Source organism: Hevea brasiliensis, chromosome 12 (assembly GCF_030052815.1).
Source record: "Hevea brasiliensis isolate MT/VB/25A 57/8 chromosome 12, ASM3005281v1, whole genome shotgun sequence".
NCBI classification, from domain to species: domain Eukaryota; kingdom Viridiplantae; phylum Streptophyta; class Magnoliopsida; order Malpighiales; family Euphorbiaceae; genus Hevea; species Hevea brasiliensis.
This window is the reverse complement of record NC_079504.1, coordinates 884318-903296: the sequence shown is the minus strand read 5'-3', so window position 1 is coordinate 903296 and position 18979 is coordinate 884318. Positions and strand designations below refer to the sequence as shown.

At 35.6% G+C, this 18979-nt stretch overlaps 3 protein-coding genes across 7 annotated transcripts; 2 read left to right on the top strand and 1 right to left on the bottom strand.

Annotated features, from left to right (window-relative positions):
* The first annotated feature begins 496 nt into the window (after nt 1-496).
* Nucleotides 497-7865, top strand: LOC110632168 (uncharacterized). 3 transcript variants are annotated; one of them, XM_021780289.2, is made up of 14 exons: nt 534-780; nt 2444-2555; nt 2883-2995; nt 3422-3544; nt 3637-3836; nt 4092-4167; nt 5097-5183; nt 5295-5375; nt 5552-5584; nt 5752-5805; nt 5885-5926; nt 6286-6364; nt 6443-6513; nt 7356-7865. In XM_021780289.2, exons 1-14 carry the CDS (start codon nt 616-618, stop codon nt 7443-7445), a joined length of 1326 nt encoding a protein of 441 aa, XP_021635981.2. In that variant the 5' UTR covers nt 534-615; the 3' UTR covers nt 7446-7865. The 3 variants fall into 3 exon arrangements, 2 of the variants coding, with proteins under 2 accessions (XP_021635981.2, XP_021635982.2); XM_021780290.2 differs by lacking the exon at nt 534-780 and adding an exon at nt 1781-2148; XR_009141844.1 differs by lacking the exon at nt 7356-7865 and having other exon boundaries at nt 497-780; nt 5745-5805; nt 6443-6510.
* A 1536-nt stretch (nt 7866-9401) lies between these two features.
* LOC110632137 (phospholipase D delta-like) lies at nt 9402-15983 on the top strand. 3 transcript variants are annotated; one of them, XR_009141843.1, is made up of 10 exons: nt 9402-11054; nt 11206-11322; nt 12004-12198; nt 12639-12920; nt 13013-13081; nt 13199-13346; nt 13615-13763; nt 14092-14194; nt 14967-15167; nt 15319-15464. XR_009141843.1 is itself a non-coding variant. In XM_058130763.1 (10 exons), the coding sequence occupies exons 1-10, from the start codon at nt 10089-10091 to the stop codon at nt 15610-15612; spliced, it is 2592 nt and encodes an 863-aa protein (XP_057986746.1). In that variant the 5' UTR covers nt 9432-10088; the 3' UTR covers nt 15613-15983. The 3 variants fall into 3 exon arrangements, 2 of the variants coding, with proteins under 2 accessions (XP_057986746.1, XP_021635950.2); XM_058130763.1 differs by having other exon boundaries at nt 9432-11054; nt 14092-14262; nt 15319-15983; XM_021780258.2 differs by having other exon boundaries at nt 9436-10994; nt 14092-14262; nt 15319-15983.
* An 846-nt stretch (nt 15984-16829) lies between these two features.
* Nucleotides 16830-17732, bottom strand: LOC110632167 (plastocyanin-like). The gene has a single exon (XM_058130508.1). The coding sequence runs from the start codon at nt 17691-17693 to the stop codon at nt 17205-17207; it is 489 nt and encodes a 162-aa protein (XP_057986491.1). The 5' UTR covers nt 17694-17732; the 3' UTR covers nt 16830-17204.
* Between the last annotated feature and the right edge of the window lie 1247 nt (nt 17733-18979).

Here is an 18979-nt window from a genome sequence, read left to right as displayed (position 1 = left end):
CCAACAAATAAAAAAATTAGGGAAAAAGAAAGGGATCCTCAGGCACCACACAACGAAGAACCAAGTTGCATCTCATCTCTGTCGTGTGTTTCTGGAAAGGGAAAGTTTTCCTTCCCCTGGTAACCCTTAATTTAAAAAAAAAAAAAAAAAAAAATTCTCTTCCTGAAATTATTAGATTGCTATTTAGCGACCAGGCTGCCTTTAGAAAGCTACTTCAGCGAGCCTAACGCAAGCTTGCACGCCTCATTGCGTAATTACCTTTTGCACACGTCCCAAATGGACACTAAATTAAACAGGGGGGAACTGTTTTTTCTTGCATGAACTTGCAAGCAACGCATCCTTCACAAAGTCACTGTCGCTCTTTTATCTTTTTTTTTAATCTCCTCCTTTCTTTATTTTTTAAAAATGGAAATGCAACAATAAAAGGTGAAGTTTGACCTCCTATTTCCACAGCTTCATGGGTTATGATTGGTCCGTTTTATTCCAAATTGATCGCATAAGTTCTCCTCAGATAAGTTAAATATGGAAATATAAATAGCAAAGAGTGGGTGTGTGAGTGTGTATGTTATTTGGTTTCTCTTTATTCTATAGTTGTTGTCTGCAGGGATTGAAAATATGGAAAAGTTGTCAGGTTTAAGCCATCTGTTTATGACAATTTTCCTGCACAACTTCTCCACATTTATGGTGATCCCTGCCATCACAGATGTTACAATGGCTGCGCTTTGCCCTGGAAGAGATGAATGTTCAGTAGCCATCTACTTGACAGGATTCCAACAAGCGGTATGTTCTGTAATCTTATTGATCTCTGTTAGTTTTCTCTCTCGCTTTGTCTATTCTCGTATCATTTCCTTATATATATCTTGCATTCTCATTTCCTCTGCAAAAGTTATGGTCATGAGTATTTAATTCTTGTTTTCTGCAACTGCAAAGATTAGGAGTACGTTCGTAAACTTGCTTGTCCATCAAGCTCATTGCGAGAATTCTGCAAATCTGTTGAACTTGATTTTTCATTTCTTTCCCATGTTGATAGCTATCCACTAGGGTGGCCATTGGTGGTTCTTCTACAAAGTTTTGGGATGAGTAAAACTGAAATCGCATGCTTCTCCTCCTAGATCTCAGTTCAATTTTAATTTTGATTAAAATTTATGTAGCAAGATAAGTAACTCATCGTTTTTGTTAAATACAAATCCTATTATTATTACGAAATAAAACAATTTTTCTTTTTTAAAGACAGAAGTGAGTGGGATCTACAGGACTCGTGACCCACAAGTAGAGCTTCCACTGTCCTATCATACGAAATTTCCCTTCAATTTCACTAGACACGCCCTTTTCTACCCCGTTATGCAACAATATGGACAAAGTTCCAATTCCAACTGCCATATATCACATCTCACAAGTCAAACACACTCATAGGGACATCGTTCCTGAACTTGAGAATTGAGATATACAGTAGAAGGCTCAGCACAATCCAAATCCTTTGCTGGGATCCTTCCCAAGCAATTAATCGCTTAATTCTCCAATTAATCACACTCTGTGCATGACTCAAACAGCCTTCTTTTTCCTGAACGAACACATAACAAGCTAAGCATAACCAAGCACGTCTCTGTGTGACAGTGTCTCAACCTGTCTGCCACCATCATCCCTCTTCGTTTATATCCTAAAAACAACACAACAAAAGCTGGAGTGTTTGAAGTAAGCTTACCCTTTATAAACTTTTTCTGAAGCAATGTTTACATGTCACTTATCACTATACTTTTATTTTGTTCTCAGCAGAGAGAAAAATTGAACTCCACCCCTCCATTTTTAGGCATTTGGGAGAGTAAGATTAATGACAAAATACCTTAGCCTAAACACAAAAACAAAAACAACCATTTTCTTTTTTGTTATATTCAATTGGAAGTTCCTTGTGGGTTGGCTCTTTCACTTTAGTTGCTCTTTCGTTCTTTTCGTTGGACCCAAAGCTAAACGAAAGATAGAGACAGAGAAGAAGATATGGAAAAGTTAAGCCATCTCTTCTTGACAGTTTTTCTTCATAACTTCTCGACGTTCATGGTGATTCCAGCCATGACAGATGTTACTATGGCTGCAATTTGTCCTGGACAAGTTGAGTGCTCTCTTGCCATTTTTCTCAGCGGATTTCAACAAACGGTAGGCGCATTATCAATTTTCTTATTATCATCATCATCTCTGTTTTCCTCTGCAACCAAATTAAGAAGTTTCATTTTTAAAGCTAAACTAACGCATAGAATATCCTAATCTGTGACTGAAGCTGCTTGTATATATATACATATTTAGCAAGATATAAGGGGAAAATTCTTATCTAAATTCAGTTCATCGTGATCCTAAACATAATGTATGAATTATCTGTTTAGTGATTGTATGCAATGCAATCAAGATGAAATTTGTTCATAATCAACAATTAGAGATGCCTGATTTTATGCAGATCATAGGGCTGGGGACATTGGTGATGATGCCTTTGGTAGGAAATCTGTCGGACAAGTATGGGAGGAAAGCTTTGCTTGGTTTGCCAATGGGTCTTGCTATAATTCCTCTAGGTAACCACATTTTTCACTTGGTTTTGAATATAACTAAAAATTTCACAACTAACCAACTTTTATTTCTTGTAAAATGGATTTTACATCCCCCTACAATTTCTCCACTCCAATTCCTTCCCCACATAAGCCAGCAACTGATCAATTCTGCCTTTTACTTTTTATGGAATAAAGCAATTCAATTCAAGTGCCAAGTTATCAACTTTTGATAATAAAGCAATTCCTAATACTTTTGTGTAGAAAGAAACACCATAGTGAGCAACCGACATTTATTTTTTTTAAAGTTAATTTTGATTTGTGAGGAAGTAAATTCTTAAAACATGGTTGCAGCCACATTGGCATACAGCAGAACCAGGAGCTTCTTCTACGCATATTATGTGCTTAGGACTCTCACTGCCATGGTTTGCGAAGGAAGCGTCCATTGCCTCGCTCTTGCTTATGTGGTAAAACTATCTTCTTCTTCTTCTTATCATGCGGGGTAGCTTACCCCACAATTGTGCTAGTTAGTTTATGTTTGCTTCCGTTGTAGTAAAAAAAATAAATAAATAAATAAACTTTTGTATAAAATATAAATAATAATATCATGTTTATGTGAATGAAAAACTATTGCTAAAAAAAAAAAATTGACGAAGGACTCCTCGTGTGACATTTGACCAACTCGGTAAAAGCCCTATGCATATCGCTTTAGGCCAAGTGAAGGCCCGATTAGGAAAGCCATAGCCCACAAGGATGAAGGGAAGCCGCGAACCACGACCATAAATGAATGGGCTTTCAATTTCAAACTCGATGTCACAACTCCCAACTTTTCTTTCCGTATTCTCTCCAAGCCAAACAGAAGAAATGTTTTCATTCATTGAAATTATTTTCAGGCGGACAGGGTTCCTGAAGGGCGACGAGCATCGGCGTTTGGAATCCTTTCAGGTATTGGATCTTCGGCGTTCGTTTGTGGAACACTCTCTACTCGTTTCCTCTCCACTGCCTCCACTTTCCAGGTCTCTTTCTTTCACCATTTGCTTTGTTGTTTTTTTTCCTTGTTAAACGCAGCCGAAATATTCAATTTATGGGTAATCAATGTATTTATTAGGTTGCGGCCTCAGTGGCAATCGTGGCCTTAGTGTACATGAGGGTTTTCCTTCAGGATTCAATCGTTGATGGAAACATTTCCACACCAATACTCTCCAATGGAAAGAGTAAAGTTGATGTGATTGGAAATTCAAGTAAGAACGTGCAGATTTTTAAAACCATGCCTTCCTTGGAGGATATGCTTTGCTTGCTCAAGAGCAGGTTAGTGGTTCTTTCTAAGCGCTTCATTATGATTTATCAACGCTTTCAGCAATCGCAATTTTGATCAATTTATACTGGAAGGGGGGAGAATTCTTTCAATAAATTTCTCAATAACTTACTTTGGATGATATCTGTAATCAGCACCAAATGGCATGGTTGTGTAGTAGAAATCTTGTATCAGCTTCCAGAGTACTAATCAATCTACGTTGTGCTTTTCTTTTGGTCTCAATAATTATACATAAAGTTTATTCGCAGTGTTACGTTGTCACAAGCTGCTGTGGTTGCATTTTTCATCAATTTTTCGGAAGTTGGCCTTCATGCTTCGCTAATGGTACTTCCCTAATTTCACACAAATTAGACTTCCCAGTGTTTGTTCTGCATTTATAGGAATGGCCATAGTTTCAGGTGCTGTTGAACTGTTTTGAACATCAAAAAGGTACTGGATTCAAGATATTCCTGATGGTCTTTTGTACTCCTAAGTTCAAGCTATCTTACCTTGAATCACCTTAGCTCAGGTGTTATCGCATGAATAAACTTAGATAGGCATTATAGGCTTTAAGGCAATACTATAGTACTGTATTCCAATTCTGGCCATCTTTCATGATTAAACTTCTCTACTTCAATTTTGGATCAGTGAACTTCTTTTATACAAGATGACAATTGAATTAGGGTGCACTTGATGTTTTATTAAAAAGAGTGAATAGGTTTGCTGTTGTTACTTGTTAGTGATCTACAGTGAACATTTTGAGTTTCAGTTAAGGAATAGTCTCAGTATACAACCAATTTATTGGCTGTGGCTTATCAAAGGACTTTTTGAAGCTGAAAATCTGCCCTCTGTGATCCTTTCTGCAATGGCCTGATGTTGTATGTCAGTGCACCTAGGAGTGGGAGGTAGTGACCCCTAGTCATAGTGCTGTAAGTTGTGGACTGCAGTGGGAGGCTTCATATAAATGTGAATCAATATATATATATATATATATATATATATATATATATATATATATATATATATATATATATATTATAGAAAGTCATCTAAAAGTAAATGCATACTCAGGATTTGAAGTCCTGTATGTGCCTGTAGCACAAACAAACTGAACAGATTCATGCCCTCACCATAGAGATCTTAAGTTTTTTAGCTGTGGGAACTGACTTTTAAACTAAGCCTCAATTAAATGTTTTGACTCATTGCAATAGTGCTTGATAAAACAAATTGAAAATTATGTAGAGCAAGGTATTGAATTTTTTTCCCCTATGCAGTACTACTTAAAGGCACGATTTCACTTTAATAAGAATCAGTTTGCTGACTTAATGGTAATTTCTGGGATTGCTGGGACCATTTCACAGGTATAATTTGCACCATTGTTTAAATTTAGTAGCTTTCTTATGGTATATTTTTTGCAAAGTTTAGTTCCATGTTCATTTTCTGTTGATTTGAAAGTTGAACTGATCTTGCAGTTGCTTCTCATGCCCATGCTGGCTCCTGCTTTAGGAGAGGGGAGGTTGCTTTCAATAGGTCTCTTCTTTACATGCACACATGTAAGTGTCTTGTTTTTTTATGTAATTTATCATCTATTTATATTGTGATCATCTGAGTTTCCTACTTCTTTTCTTCTGAATTGTATCATTGAAATTATTTCAAATACATGTTTGTTATTAGTTCCACTACCAACCTCTTAAACAAACAAATGTAATTATAGTAATTATGCATGCAGATGTTTCTTTACAGCATTGCGTGGTCCTTCTGGGTATGTCTTTTCAACTTATCTAGCTAATGCAAGCTTTTCCTTTTCATTTTTGGGAACCTTTTTTCTTTTATAGCATAGATGCATTATCAATTTTACTGTTTGTTTCTGGTCTATGCTTTAGATTTCTTACATTACGTCTTGGTTGCTAACATTTCACAAGCTGATAGGTACCTTATGCTGCTGCTATGCTCTCGATTTTTTTTGTGTTTTCACAACCATGTGTGAGTTTCTTTCTTAATTTCTCATCATAATTTTCTTGTTCTTTCAATTTATGAATATATTTTTTAAAATGATTTGCAGATGCGGACAATTGTGTCGAAACAAGTTGGGACCTCTGAGCAGGTAGAACTCTTGAAAAGTGGCTTTTAAGGTTTTGGTGGATAGATTGTTTTTGACAGTATGTCTGGATTACAATGTTAGAAGTTTTTCTGATCCCTTAAAAAATATGTGTTTCCAAAACAAACTAAATGATCCTACCATCGTGTTGAAAAATACCTTTCTAGTCAAGCTAACAAATGAGAAGGGAAGTAAAACTAATAACATCTTGCTCAGGAAAAGAAAAATGATCAAAAGATGCATGAAGTGCCCTCATTTTAAGCATATACATTTGTTTTGTTTATGGGAATTCCCCAGGTCTCCTGCCTTTTCTACAGTCCTGTTTGTCATAATGACATTAATAATTTTCCTCCCTTTTTTTCCAGGGAAAGGCTCAAGGATGTATCTCAGGCATCGGTTCCTTTGCCAATGTCGTTTCTCCCTTAGTGTTCTCACCTTTAACAGGTGATTGGAAGCTTAATTTGATAATATTGTCAGGCCCAAAAGTTAATCAATGCTAATAAGGTTGAATTGTTTCCCCAGCTTTGTTCCTATCTGAAAGAGCACCATTTCATTTCCCTGGTTTCAGTATAATGTGCGTCGGATTCGCTTCGGTAAGGACTTTTAAATTATTCTAGGATGCATGTTGCAGCTTTTCGTTCCTGAAATTGCTATCTATGTTCTTAAACAAGCTATGCATAGATTGCTTTGTCCTATTTAGTATGGGTATATCACTAGACCCAGCTAAAAACAATATTGACACTGAAGATGCAAACTGGCCACGCCAGTGTACTTTTGATGATTCATTTGAAACCTTGTATTAGAGACTCTATGAGGACAAACCAAGCATGCATATAGAAGTGCAAGAGCACCCTTTTTCAATTGAACTTTCAAATCTTCACAGCCTAATTTTCAGTCATGTGAACTCAGTTTGTGAATCACGTGTGTTGCTTAACCTGCATCTTAATATGAACAAACATCATGAGAAAAGGCTGTAAACCTTGAGACCTTAGGTTTTCAATTTATTACATTGATTGTTGATACATGTTCAGGGTGAGCCTTGATGCAACAGTTAATTTGTTCCTTTGACTAGGATTTAAATCACGGAAACAACCTCTTTATGAAAAAACAGGGGAAAGGCTGCTTAGATGACCTTCCCATGACTACATTTTTGATAGATGGTCAATTGAGGTTATCTGCATAAATATAGGAGGGTGAGCCTAGATGCAACAGTTAGGTAGTTCCTTTGACTAGGATTTAAATCATGGAAACAGCCTCTCTATAAAAAAGCAAGGGAAAGGCTGCTTAGGCGACCTTCCCCTGACTACATTTTTGATAGATGGTCAATTCAGCTTATCTGCATAAATCTAGGACTTTGTTATATTTGCATATTGCTATCAGATTTATATCTTAGTCACTATTTAATGATCTTTCATACTCTCCTTGTGTTGTGTAGATGATAGCCATGATTCAGAGTACCATGATGAGGGTGGCTCCTCCCATTTCAAATGAGAGAATCAGTAATAGCAACTACATGGATGCGTAATCATGCCAAGAGACTTCAAAATGCGTTTGTTGCTTTCTACCTTCAGATTGAGCCCTACTGTTTATTGTGTGCTAGCGAAATAGTATATTTGTGGGCCTAGAAAATCTGAACCTGAAATTGAAACCTAGCACTGTTGGTTGTAGGAGTAGCCATAAGATTTAAACCATTTGATGTTATGGATAGTGAGTATCTCATTGAAGTAGCATTGACTAGAGGAGACTCAAAATGTGAGAGCCTAAAATATGGAAGTGGATCAGTGATAACCGCAGTGGAGTTTGTATGGCGTCCATGTCTGTTTATTATTATTTCTTTTGGCAGTCCGTGGTATTAGTTAGATGTGGCTATAAATAGAAAAGCTCAGTTTGTCTGTTATGCAATGAACTTATAGGTATGTATTAGAAACCACATTCTTCGCATTGATATTGTATTTCTATGATATGCATTAGAAACTACATTCTTGGCATTGAATCAGACTGAAATCAAATCATAATCATTTGATTTGATTCTGAGTTAAAATCAAGTTTTTTTTCCCTTTTTAGAAAGAAAAACAATGGGAAAATTTTGAATTTTAGAACTAGAATTAATTGAAATCAAAATTTTCCAAATCCTTGTATCAGACCATGGCTCACTGGCCGCTTCTAGGTTATGAGAAATTATACAATACAATTATGTATACAATTGTTAATAGGCTTTTTTATTTTAATCTATATATATATATATATATATATATATTGTTTATTAACTTATCATTTTATATAGTATATTATCTGTTTATAATATAAATTTTTGGTTATAAGAAATTATATATTTCTATCACTGGATGCACATATAACATTACTCGGGATTTACTTTTATTATTTCATAAAGAATTTATGAGTGAGGAAGCACAGCAAGTCTGCTAAAGTTTTTCTAATTTCTCCTGGGCTACTGAAAGTGGCGGTCTAAGGTCTTTCTCAAAAGTTAGTCATATTCATTAATAGCGTCAATACATGGCTAAGCCGAGGCACAAGGCTTAAAAAAAAGCTTGATTAACAGGTAAACCAAATGAAGCACTAGCCCATAAAAAAACCTCAATAAGGGGTACAAGCCCAGTCCACTAAGACCCATTGGGAACACAAGGGAAGAAACGTTCGTCATTGGCAAGAAGAGGTTGCCACCCATGGTATAGGGCAATCATTTGAGATCTTGACACATTGAGGAGAGCGAAAGACCCATGCAATCTAGTCAAAAGGGCCTCAACAATACTAACCTTAGTGACGTCGGTGGGCAAAGGTAGAAGATTCAACTAACCAAATGAAGCTCAAAGAACCAACGAGAGAAGGAGCGACGTAGAGCTCTTCGGCACCTAGCCTTGAGAGTCGACCACTTCGATGGTGGATAAAGATTCTAGAGTTACCGTACACCAAGAAAAACAAACCCTCTCCAAATCCAGTACTAAGGGGATGTAAATCCTACCTAAAGAATAACATCACTCATATCAGCTTAGAGCAAGTAAACCTACAAGAACCCTCTCCCATTAAGCACCGGCCTGCTCTAAAACCACAAAACTTATATCTACAACCTGACCCAACGAGGGGGGAGGGAACTCACATGCTGGGTAAAGAAAGGGTGGCCTTTCCCTACCCAAAGAGGTAGAAGAAGGTCACACAGGGCAACCCAAACAAAAAACCTTTAAACCCTAGAAGAAAAACTCAAAAGATAGAGAGTTTCTCTCTCTATAATCTATAGAGAGATGGCAAGTCATACACACTAATTTTTTTATTTTATAGCTATAATTTTATATGCCCATTTGCACAAATTAATTTGCTATTTCATATATAATATCTCATATAAGGATTTTTTTAATCTAAATTTATTTTATTATAAATTTAAAATATTATAATAATAATTTACTTAATAAATAAATAAATTTTATATATTTATATTTTAAATTTATAATAAATAAAAACAAAATTGTTCTATAATTTTTGTCCGTCCAGATCCCTTTATAATTTGAGTACTCAATGTCTGAACTTTCCTTTTTAATTATTTTAATTAATCCATAGACCCGCATTAATACCCATCCACGTGTCTAATGCTTCTTTATAATATTATCTATGAAAAATGCTTTTAAATCACATCATATATATGAAATCATCGACTCTGTCTTTTTACGTAATAATCTGCAGTTCAAAAAAGAAATCACTGATAATCTCGTTACAAGAAATTATAATTTCTCCTAGGTTACAGAAGGTGGCGGTCAAGGTCAAGTTCCACGTCCACGTTGTCAACGTTCGAAATAGCCCTTAAATCATTTTGATTAACCCCGCACTAATACCCATTCACGTGTCCAATGCTTCGCGGTTAAATTCTTAATACAACGACTTCTCCTCTGCCACCCTGCTGTTCCATAATCCTTCCATTCTCTCTCTTGCAGGATCTTGCCGCCTGCAGTTTTAGCAGTTGGCTTCGTCGGAGAAACCAACGACGAAGCTCTACATTTTTAACTGCGGCTCTTTGCCTTAAACTCGCTGTCGTTTCTCCGGTTGCTCCGTTGATAGCCAACTTCTTCTTGCACACATTAAATGCCAATCCTTTTTCTTTTATTCTCTATTACGTGTTTGTATAATACTATTTGATAGTTCTTGGTCCTTAGCACATCATATGATGGCGGAGACGACTCCGGCTACCGGAATATATCTTTATGGGGACCTTGATTTGAAGATAATTGAAGCTCGGCGGTTGCCCAACATGGATTCGCTGTCGGAGCGTATTCGCCGGTGTTTTGTCACCTTTAACAAGTGCCGGAAACCTGAGGACGAGAGTCCACACCAGCGTAAAATCATCACCAGCGACCCTTACGTAACGGTTTGCCTTGCGGGAGCCACGGTGGCTCGCACGCGCGTCATTTCCAACTCCCAACATCCATTCTGGAACGAGCATTTTAATATTCCGGTCGCTCATCCGGCCAGCCACGTGGAGTTTCACGTCAAAGACAATGACGTCTTTGGCGCCGATTTGATTGGAGTTGCAACCGTTCCGGTTGAGAAGATCGTTTCTGGCGAAACGATCAGCGATTGGTTTCCTATAATCTCTCCTTGCGGGAAACCGCCGAAGCCAGATTCTGCTGTTCGAGTTGAAATGAAATTCATGCCATGCAAGGAGAATCCGTTGTACCAATACGGCATCGCCGCGAGTCCGAATGATTTTGGCATTCAAAATTGCTATTTCCCTGTCCGGCACGGTAGTTCCGTTACGCTGTATCAAGACGCGCACGTGCCGAACTCTTTGTTGCCGGATATTGAATTGGAGAACGGCGACGTATATAAGCACGAGAAATGCTGGGAGGATATTTGTCACGCAATACTAGAGGCGCATCATATGGTGTATATAGTGGGTTGGTCGATTTATCATAAGGTGAAATTAGTAAGGGAGCCCACAAGGCCATTGCCAAGCGGTGGCAATTTGAATCTGGGGGATTTGCTAAAGTACAAATCGCAAGAAGGTGTTAGAGTACTGTTGCTGGTTTGGGACGATAAGACTTCCCATAGCAAGTTTTTCATTAATACGGTGGGTAATATCTCTTTTTGGATTTGGTTCCTTATGCCACTTTTTCATCCTCTTTATCGGGTAATTTTTATTGGACATAGTAGTTTGAATGGATTATCAATCAATTATGTGGTCCTATTTGAGTAAATTGACTGTACCAGATAGTATTGCTTATTTTTTATTGAGATTAGATGTTCTAAATCTTTACTTTTGAATGGGATTTGGAATGCAGAGAGGAGTGATGCAAACGCATGATGAAGAAACGCGCAAGTTTTTCAAGTATTCTTCTGTTAATTGTGTGTTATCGCCGCGTTATGCCTGCAGTAAGCTTAGCATTTTCAAGCAACAGGCATGCTTATACAGTGTTCCACTTACTGTTGCAATTTTTTTTTTTTTTTTTTTAGCTTATTTGATGGTTTGAGATGAGCACGTATTTTGTACTTGTAGTTTTTATCCTTGTGAATTTGCTGTTTTATCTTGTTTATTGATAAGTTTGCTAGAAAAGCAAAGAAAGTAAAATATGAATTTAATGAAAGACTAAAAGCTTCCTTTTCTCTACATAGGTTAGGAAAGGAGTCAAATTTGAACTTGTTATTGTCTTTCTTTCCCTTAAAAAAATATAATTACTAGGGAATTACTGAGAGAATTATAAAATTGACAGAAAGAATGTCTTGATATTTGGCTTGATTAAATGCTGAAATCTCGAAATTCATTCTTTGGCCTTTCAATTCTTGCTTAGCAGACAGTTTCCTTGGAAACAAATATGTTACTTGTCTGTATTTATTGAGAGATCTCTTAAACATCTATGATCTGGCTAAAAAATGGTAAATAATGGTTGCATGATGTTATCTAAGCAATGATTTATCTTTTCAGTGTCTATAAATTTGATGGAAGTAGGTTCCAAATAAGTTTGTGAATTTCGAGTGTGCACATTCTTAGTTTTAGCATCTATAAACTTAATGGAAAAGATAGAGATCTCTTCTTTTATCAGATTGAAATTTTGCTCAAAGATTTTTTGACATCTTTTCAGGTTGTTGGGACCCTCTTTACACATCATCAGAAATGTGTGATTGTTGATACTCAAGCATCTGGAAATAATCGGAAGATAACTGCTTTTATAGGAGGTCTTGATCTTTGTGACGGCCGCTATGATACACCAGAACATCGGTTGTTTCAGGATCTTGACACTGTATTTCAGGATGATTATCATAATCCAACATTTTCTGTGAGTACAAATCTTCTAGGGATTTATATTCATTATATCTTCAGTAATTCTTTTTAACCTAAATCTTTTACATAGACTGATGGTTAAGTTTTGAATTGGGATATTGCCTTTCTCTGTATTGCTCATGGAAAATTTAGGTATAGTTGGAGAGCCAACACAGATATAAAATGTAGTTTTCAATTTACTTTCGCTCCCTTTGTGAAAGTAATAGATCTTTATGTGAGCCATGGTCCTTTGAGGCTGATGTAAATAATACACTTAGTAGCAGGAAAAATGCCACTGCAGGTCTAGCGTGTGGAAGTGCATGGTTGGCAATGTTTCAAGAGTTATATTCTCATGCATTGATAAATTTTCTTTTTCATCTTTAGGGTGCTGTTCTCATATTGTCGGTTCTTACAGAATAAATATCTCTTTCTCCTCATTTTCTCTATAAATGATAGGCAGGAACCAAGGGTCCACGGGAACCATGGCATGATTGGCATTGCAAAATTGAAGGACCTGCTGCATATGATATTCTTACAAACTTTGAGCAACGTTGGAAAAAAGCCTCAAAATGGTCAGAATTTGGACAACGTTTTAAAAGGGCAACTCATTGGAATGATGATTCTTTAATAAAGTTGGCTCGAATATCATGGATACTTAGTCCTGGCCCTTCAATTCCAAATGATGATCCTAAGCTATGGGTGTCCAATGAAGAGGATCCTGAAAACTGGCATGTTCAGGTTAATTAGTATGCACTTCCCATAGTAAATGTTTTATACATTTTTTTTATAATGTTTTGTTATGTAAGCTTACCAGTTACCCAAATTGACAGGTATTCCGGTCTATAGATTCAGGATCCTTGAAAGGGTTTCCCAAAGATGTTTATCAAGCTGAGGCTCAGGTTGAATAATTCTAGAATACCTTTTAAGTTCAGTAAATGACCTGTCCATTGATTCAGCATGATCTTTACCAAGTTTCACTTGATTGATCAATTTTATGGCACTTTCTTTTGTTGCAGAACCTTGTTTGTGCTAAAAGTCTGGTGATTGATAAGAGCATTCAAACAGCATACATTCATGCAATCAGATCTGCCCAACACTTCATATATATCGAGAATCAATATTTCATTGGATCATCATATGCATGGCCATCTTACAAAGAAGCAGGTTTTAGTATAATCTTTCTTATTTTTGCATGGACAGCTAATATCTTCTGCTTGAAAAATCCTGCTATTATACCTGTTGTACTTCATTCTTTTAACAGAAGAACATGTTTGTACTATGCACTATTAACACCCTTGTAATATTAATAAAAACTGTTGCACACTTGATAAACAAATTAGCCTCAGTAATTTTGAATCAGGCCATTTCTTTTCCCCTTTTGATCCTTGCAGATATTTTTTTTCCCTAAATTAATTTTCTTTGGCATTATTAGGGGCTGATAATCTAATTCCTATGGAGTTGGCATTGAAGATTACTAGTAAAATCAGAGCAAAAGAGAGATTTGCTGTTTATGTTGTCATACCAATGTGGCCTGAGGGTGTTCCCACTTCAGTCTCTGTGCAAGAAATTCTTTTTTGGCAGGTAATATGACATATGGTTTAGTTTGTTAAATGTAAGTTGAGGGTGATAAAAGGTGAACATGAAGAAGTAAAATGGATTTTTCAGCTGTATTTCTTTAGAAAAAAAATATTATTAATGACTGCACCAATCTATTTATACTGATAAAAGTAAATACATAATTAATCCATTTTTCCTGTGGACTCTGGTCAGTTTATAATTTTAGCAACAGCCAATTGAAAGTCTTTTTGAACTATGGGTGCTACTTTCGTTTCCATGGCATGATTCATTGCTAGGTTTGTTTGGAACATGTATTTTAGCCATGTGATTAACGATTTTCTTGCCTTTACAGGGACAAACAATGCAAATGATGTACGATGTCATAGCAAAAGAATTGAAAGCTATGAATCTTGAGAATCTACATCCACAAGACTACCTGAATTTTTATTGTCTTGGTAATAGGGAAGAACCATCCAAAGAATTTTTGGATTTAAGTGATAAACCTTCCAATTCTGTAGAAGTGGTAATCATGCTATTTGGAACATATTTCCCACTTAATAGTTTAATTCTATAGATTTGTTAATTATGAATTTTAGTTCTATGTGACCTGTTTTCAGTTGGTTCAACTTTGTCTAACCAAATCAAGGCCAATTTCTGTAACTTGTTTCTGCTTTGCATTTACTGTCACTCTGCCCTGGTACCATACCAATAGTTGGTGCTAGCTTGGAACAGCTAACCTTTTTGCCAAATCAGCTCCATAAGTAGGACATCATGAAGTATTAAGATGGTTTTGCACTGGCCTGTACCAACACCGTATTTCTGCTGGTTAGACCATTGTAAAATGGCCATTGACTTCAGTTTTTTGGCCACTAACTTCCAGCAACTGTGCTTTTCAGAATGCAGCATGGCATGTTTCGATAATGCATCTGATAATTATTTTCTCGCAGTAGAATTCTGATTCCTGTTCTGATTATCATTCTGACTTAAGCTGTACAGGGTTAGCAGTTCCATCTTTAGCAGTTCCATCTGTTTCGTCACTTGTCCTAATTTAGATTTGTTGAAGGATAATGTGAACTATTAGGAAAGGGATATTTCTGTTACAGCATCTACTTGATGGATGTTTTCTTATCCTTCAATTGCAATCTTTTGAAAGTAAAGTGTCTTTATGTGCAGATTTGAACATTGTTTTCCTCAAGTTTGTGAAAAGTTTTCATAACCAATTTTCAGGATTCAGCCTCTCAAAAATATCGACGTTTTATGATTTATGTACATGCCAAGGGAATGATTGTAGATGATGAATATGTTATATTGGGTTCTGCCAATATTAATCAACGGTCTTTGGCTGGTTCAAGAGATACCGAAATAGCAATGGGTGCATACCAGCCCAGTCACACTTGGGGCAATAAGAGGAGGCATCCGCGAGGCCAGGTTTGTGCCCTTATAATTGATACATTGCTTGCTTTAGCCAAATGCCTCAGATAGTGAAAGTTTTACTTTTATTGCCTGTATTTGCAAGTCAAGCCTTTTTAGGTATAACTTTTAAGAATTTAACCAGAGTAAACTGATTAAATTTCCTCAGGTATTTGGATACAGAATGTCACTCTGGGCAGAACATTTGGGATTGGTTGATAGATTGTTTGAAGAGCCTGAAACTTTGGATTGCGTCAAGACTGTGAACAAGGTCGCTGAGGATAACTGGAGGAGGTTCACAGAGAAGGAATTTTCACCATTGCAGGGGCATCTCCTTAAATACCCTTTGGAGGTAGACAGTAATGGCAAAGTAAGCCCCTTCCCTGGACAAGAAAATTTCCCAGACGTCGGTGGAAAGGTTCTTGGAGCCCGCTCGACCCTTCCGGATTCATTAACTACATAGCAAGTCCAGGCTTTTGTTTCTAGTTCATACGGACGGTTAAGTGGCAGGCTATAGTTTATACTGATTCAAAGCTCAGCTAGAGACTATAGGAGCCTTTTGGGAGTCTTAAATTGAATGTACTCGGGGCTGCTTCTAAGTTACTGCCAAAGCTGGTGTGTGGAGCACAATGCCATTGTATCATTATGTTTGTAGAGAATGACTGGAATAGAAAAATTGATAATCGATGAATTCAGCCTCTAATTTAGGCAAAGCATAGCTTCAGAAATAGGATTTCCCCTCATTTAGAGTTGTGTTTCCGGTGCCCCTACGAGGGAGAATTCGAATTTGACCAGAGTTTTCCATGTTTATATTTCCTACTTGATTTCATACTATAGTTATGTTGGTATAAGAATAGAAAATCTGGAGGGCACAGAATAAGCATTGCATACAAAACGATGCTCATATTAGATACTCTGTCACTGGAAAAATTTATTTAGAATTGTTCATAGTTTATCATGAATTCAAAGTACAAATATATAGATATAATCATTTTAGGTGTAGATTTTACTGTACATATTTTGAGTCTAGGATTAATCAAATTATAACACCAGCATTATACTAGTTGGGTTAACACCACACACTTCCTCATAAAAATTTATGAATTCTCCTACCTCACTTAAAAACAAGAAGCGGAATATGAGATGATATAACCTAGATGGAGTTCAGTTAACTGCAGGGGCGGAGCTACACTCGGGCCAAGGGCCAGTGCCCCCGAGTTTTCAAAATTTTTTAAAGGTATAATAGTAATTTTTTAAAATATTTGTATTTTTTTTAATTATTACTATATAAATTTTATGGATACTAGACCTCATAAAATTTTAATAAGTATTTTAAAATGTTTTAGAGATATAATATAGTAGTAGTTTCTCAAAAATCAATTGTTGTCTCAATATTTTAAAATTTTTTAGGAGTATTACTTATTTTATAAAAAATAAAACTCTAAATTTTAATTGAATAATATTAATAGTGAAATGCAGATTTTTTAAAAAAAAATTTTAAATATCATTATTTCTTGACTTATTTTTTACCATCAATTTTATTTTACCGTAATCACTAATTTCTTTTCTTTGAAATTTAAATTATTGGATAAATTATCAAATGAAATTCTAATACATTTATTTTATCTTTTTTTTCATCAATTTAAAATTTTAGTGACTTTCTTCTCATAATCTTATTGCTATTATTAAAATTTTCTCTTACTATAATTTTCTTATACTCAAATTAAAAAAAAATTCTTTTATAAATTAAGGACATTATTTATTTTATTTAATTTATAATTTTAATTAAAATTATTTTTCTTGATTATTATAAAAATAATAATAATAAATTTGAGATAAATTAGATAAATTTTTTAATTTTAAGTCATTAATACATTATAAATATAATAATTTTTAATGTTAAATATTTATTATTTTTTTAATTAACTTTCATTTAATTTTTAACAAGTAAATTTTATTTTTAAAATTTTTTTTATAAATTTATATTATTTTTACGAACTATATTTTTTAATTAAATCCTCAAAATAGATTTTCTAGGTGGTCACTGCATAACGGTCACTTTCCCACCATGCCAGCTCGCTGGTGAGGGGAACAGTAGAAACTGTAGGTGCCTTTCTCAGACAAGGTCACATCATAAGTCTCTCCTTCAGCATTCAGGACATCTTCTTCAGACATGGAGATTTTGGACGCATCAACCCCAACTGGAATTTCGTTCTCGTCGAACACAACGTTGTGTGGGAAGGCACGGTTGTTCTTGAACACAATCTTTTCTCCTGCAGCCACAGAGAAGTTGCTGGGAACAAAAACCAGTGATCCATCACTATCTCCAAGCAATACCTCAATGGCCATGGCATTGCTGGCGAGAATTGCACTTGCTGCAGTGGCCGCAACTGCAACACCCACGTCCTTCATTGAAGCCTTGATAGCGAGTTTTGGGACTGTAGAAGCTGTAACCTTGTCACTGGCTTTGGCTGTAGTGGATCTTGCTGCCTTAAGACCAGTGAAAGATAGGATAACAACAGCTGCAGAGGTGACGGTGGCCATTCTTGTAGTTTTATTTTTTCTTTTTCTTCTCTGTTTCTTGGAGGTGTTTTGTTGTTCTGTGTTGGAAGCGATCAGATGAAGAAGGGAAGGGAGGTTGATGTTTAAAATAGTGATGGAGAGAGGGTGAGGCTTAGATGTTCTTTTTGGTGTGGTTTAAATTTTGGCATGGAATATAGTGATGATTAGATAATGAATGGCAAGGTGAATGGGCAGAGGCAGAGAACGTGTTATCTGCTGAGGATTACTCCTATTGGCTAGCTAGGATGTTGTTGATGACGTGGCTTGGACGTATATGAATTTTTAAATGAGGTGGAAATTATGATTAATATGTGGAATGAGTTTTCACGAGTAGTTTAGAATTAGACTGCTCCGATGGTCTTAGATTGCAATCTCAGGAATAAATATCATCTTTGCTGTTCCAATTATAGCCCATTTGCTAGTTTCTTAGAAGCATTAGGCAGAGAATATTGTCCACATACTCAGGGTGACTAGCAACTGGGGACTTGGGCGGTGAAGACATCGTTTCAGTTGATGCAATTGTCGATGCAATTGGGAGTTGAGACTAGGAGTGGCCACGGTCCGGTTTCGAATCGGAATCGAACCAAAACCAATTCGGTCAAAACTGGACCGAAATCGGTCAAAATCAGAACCGGCTTCAAACCGGACCGAAACCGTCCTTCTACGATTTGGTTCAGGTTCATAATTTTTAGAAACCGTGAACCTGTTGTTCCGAACCGGATTAAACCGATGATTCCAAACCAGACTTAACCGGCGATTTAAATACAAAAAAAATTCAATAAATACTTCACTCTACTCCTAATTCATTTATATATATATATATATATATATATATATATATATATATATATATATAATATCATTAATTCTCTACATATATATATATAATATCATTAATTCTCTACACTCTCTTTAATTCTTAATACTCTTTCAATTTCTCTCAAATTTTTTAAATAATTATTTTCTACATTCATTTTAATTCTCAGTACTTCACAATTTTTCTACTTTATTATTTTTATGCTCACTAAAATTTTTAATACTATCTCAATTATTCTGTTATTATTTCATATCTTCAATAAAATTTTCAATACTCTCTATTTTATTTTTTTTTCTTTTATGTTTTTTTAATTATCAATTATCATATAATTTTTTTAAAAATGGCAAGTAATACTCAATTCAACTCAATTCAACTAAGTTTTTATTCCAAAAATTTATTGGGGTCGGCTATATGGATTCTCTTTCTCCACTCTAAACGATTTTGGGTTAAA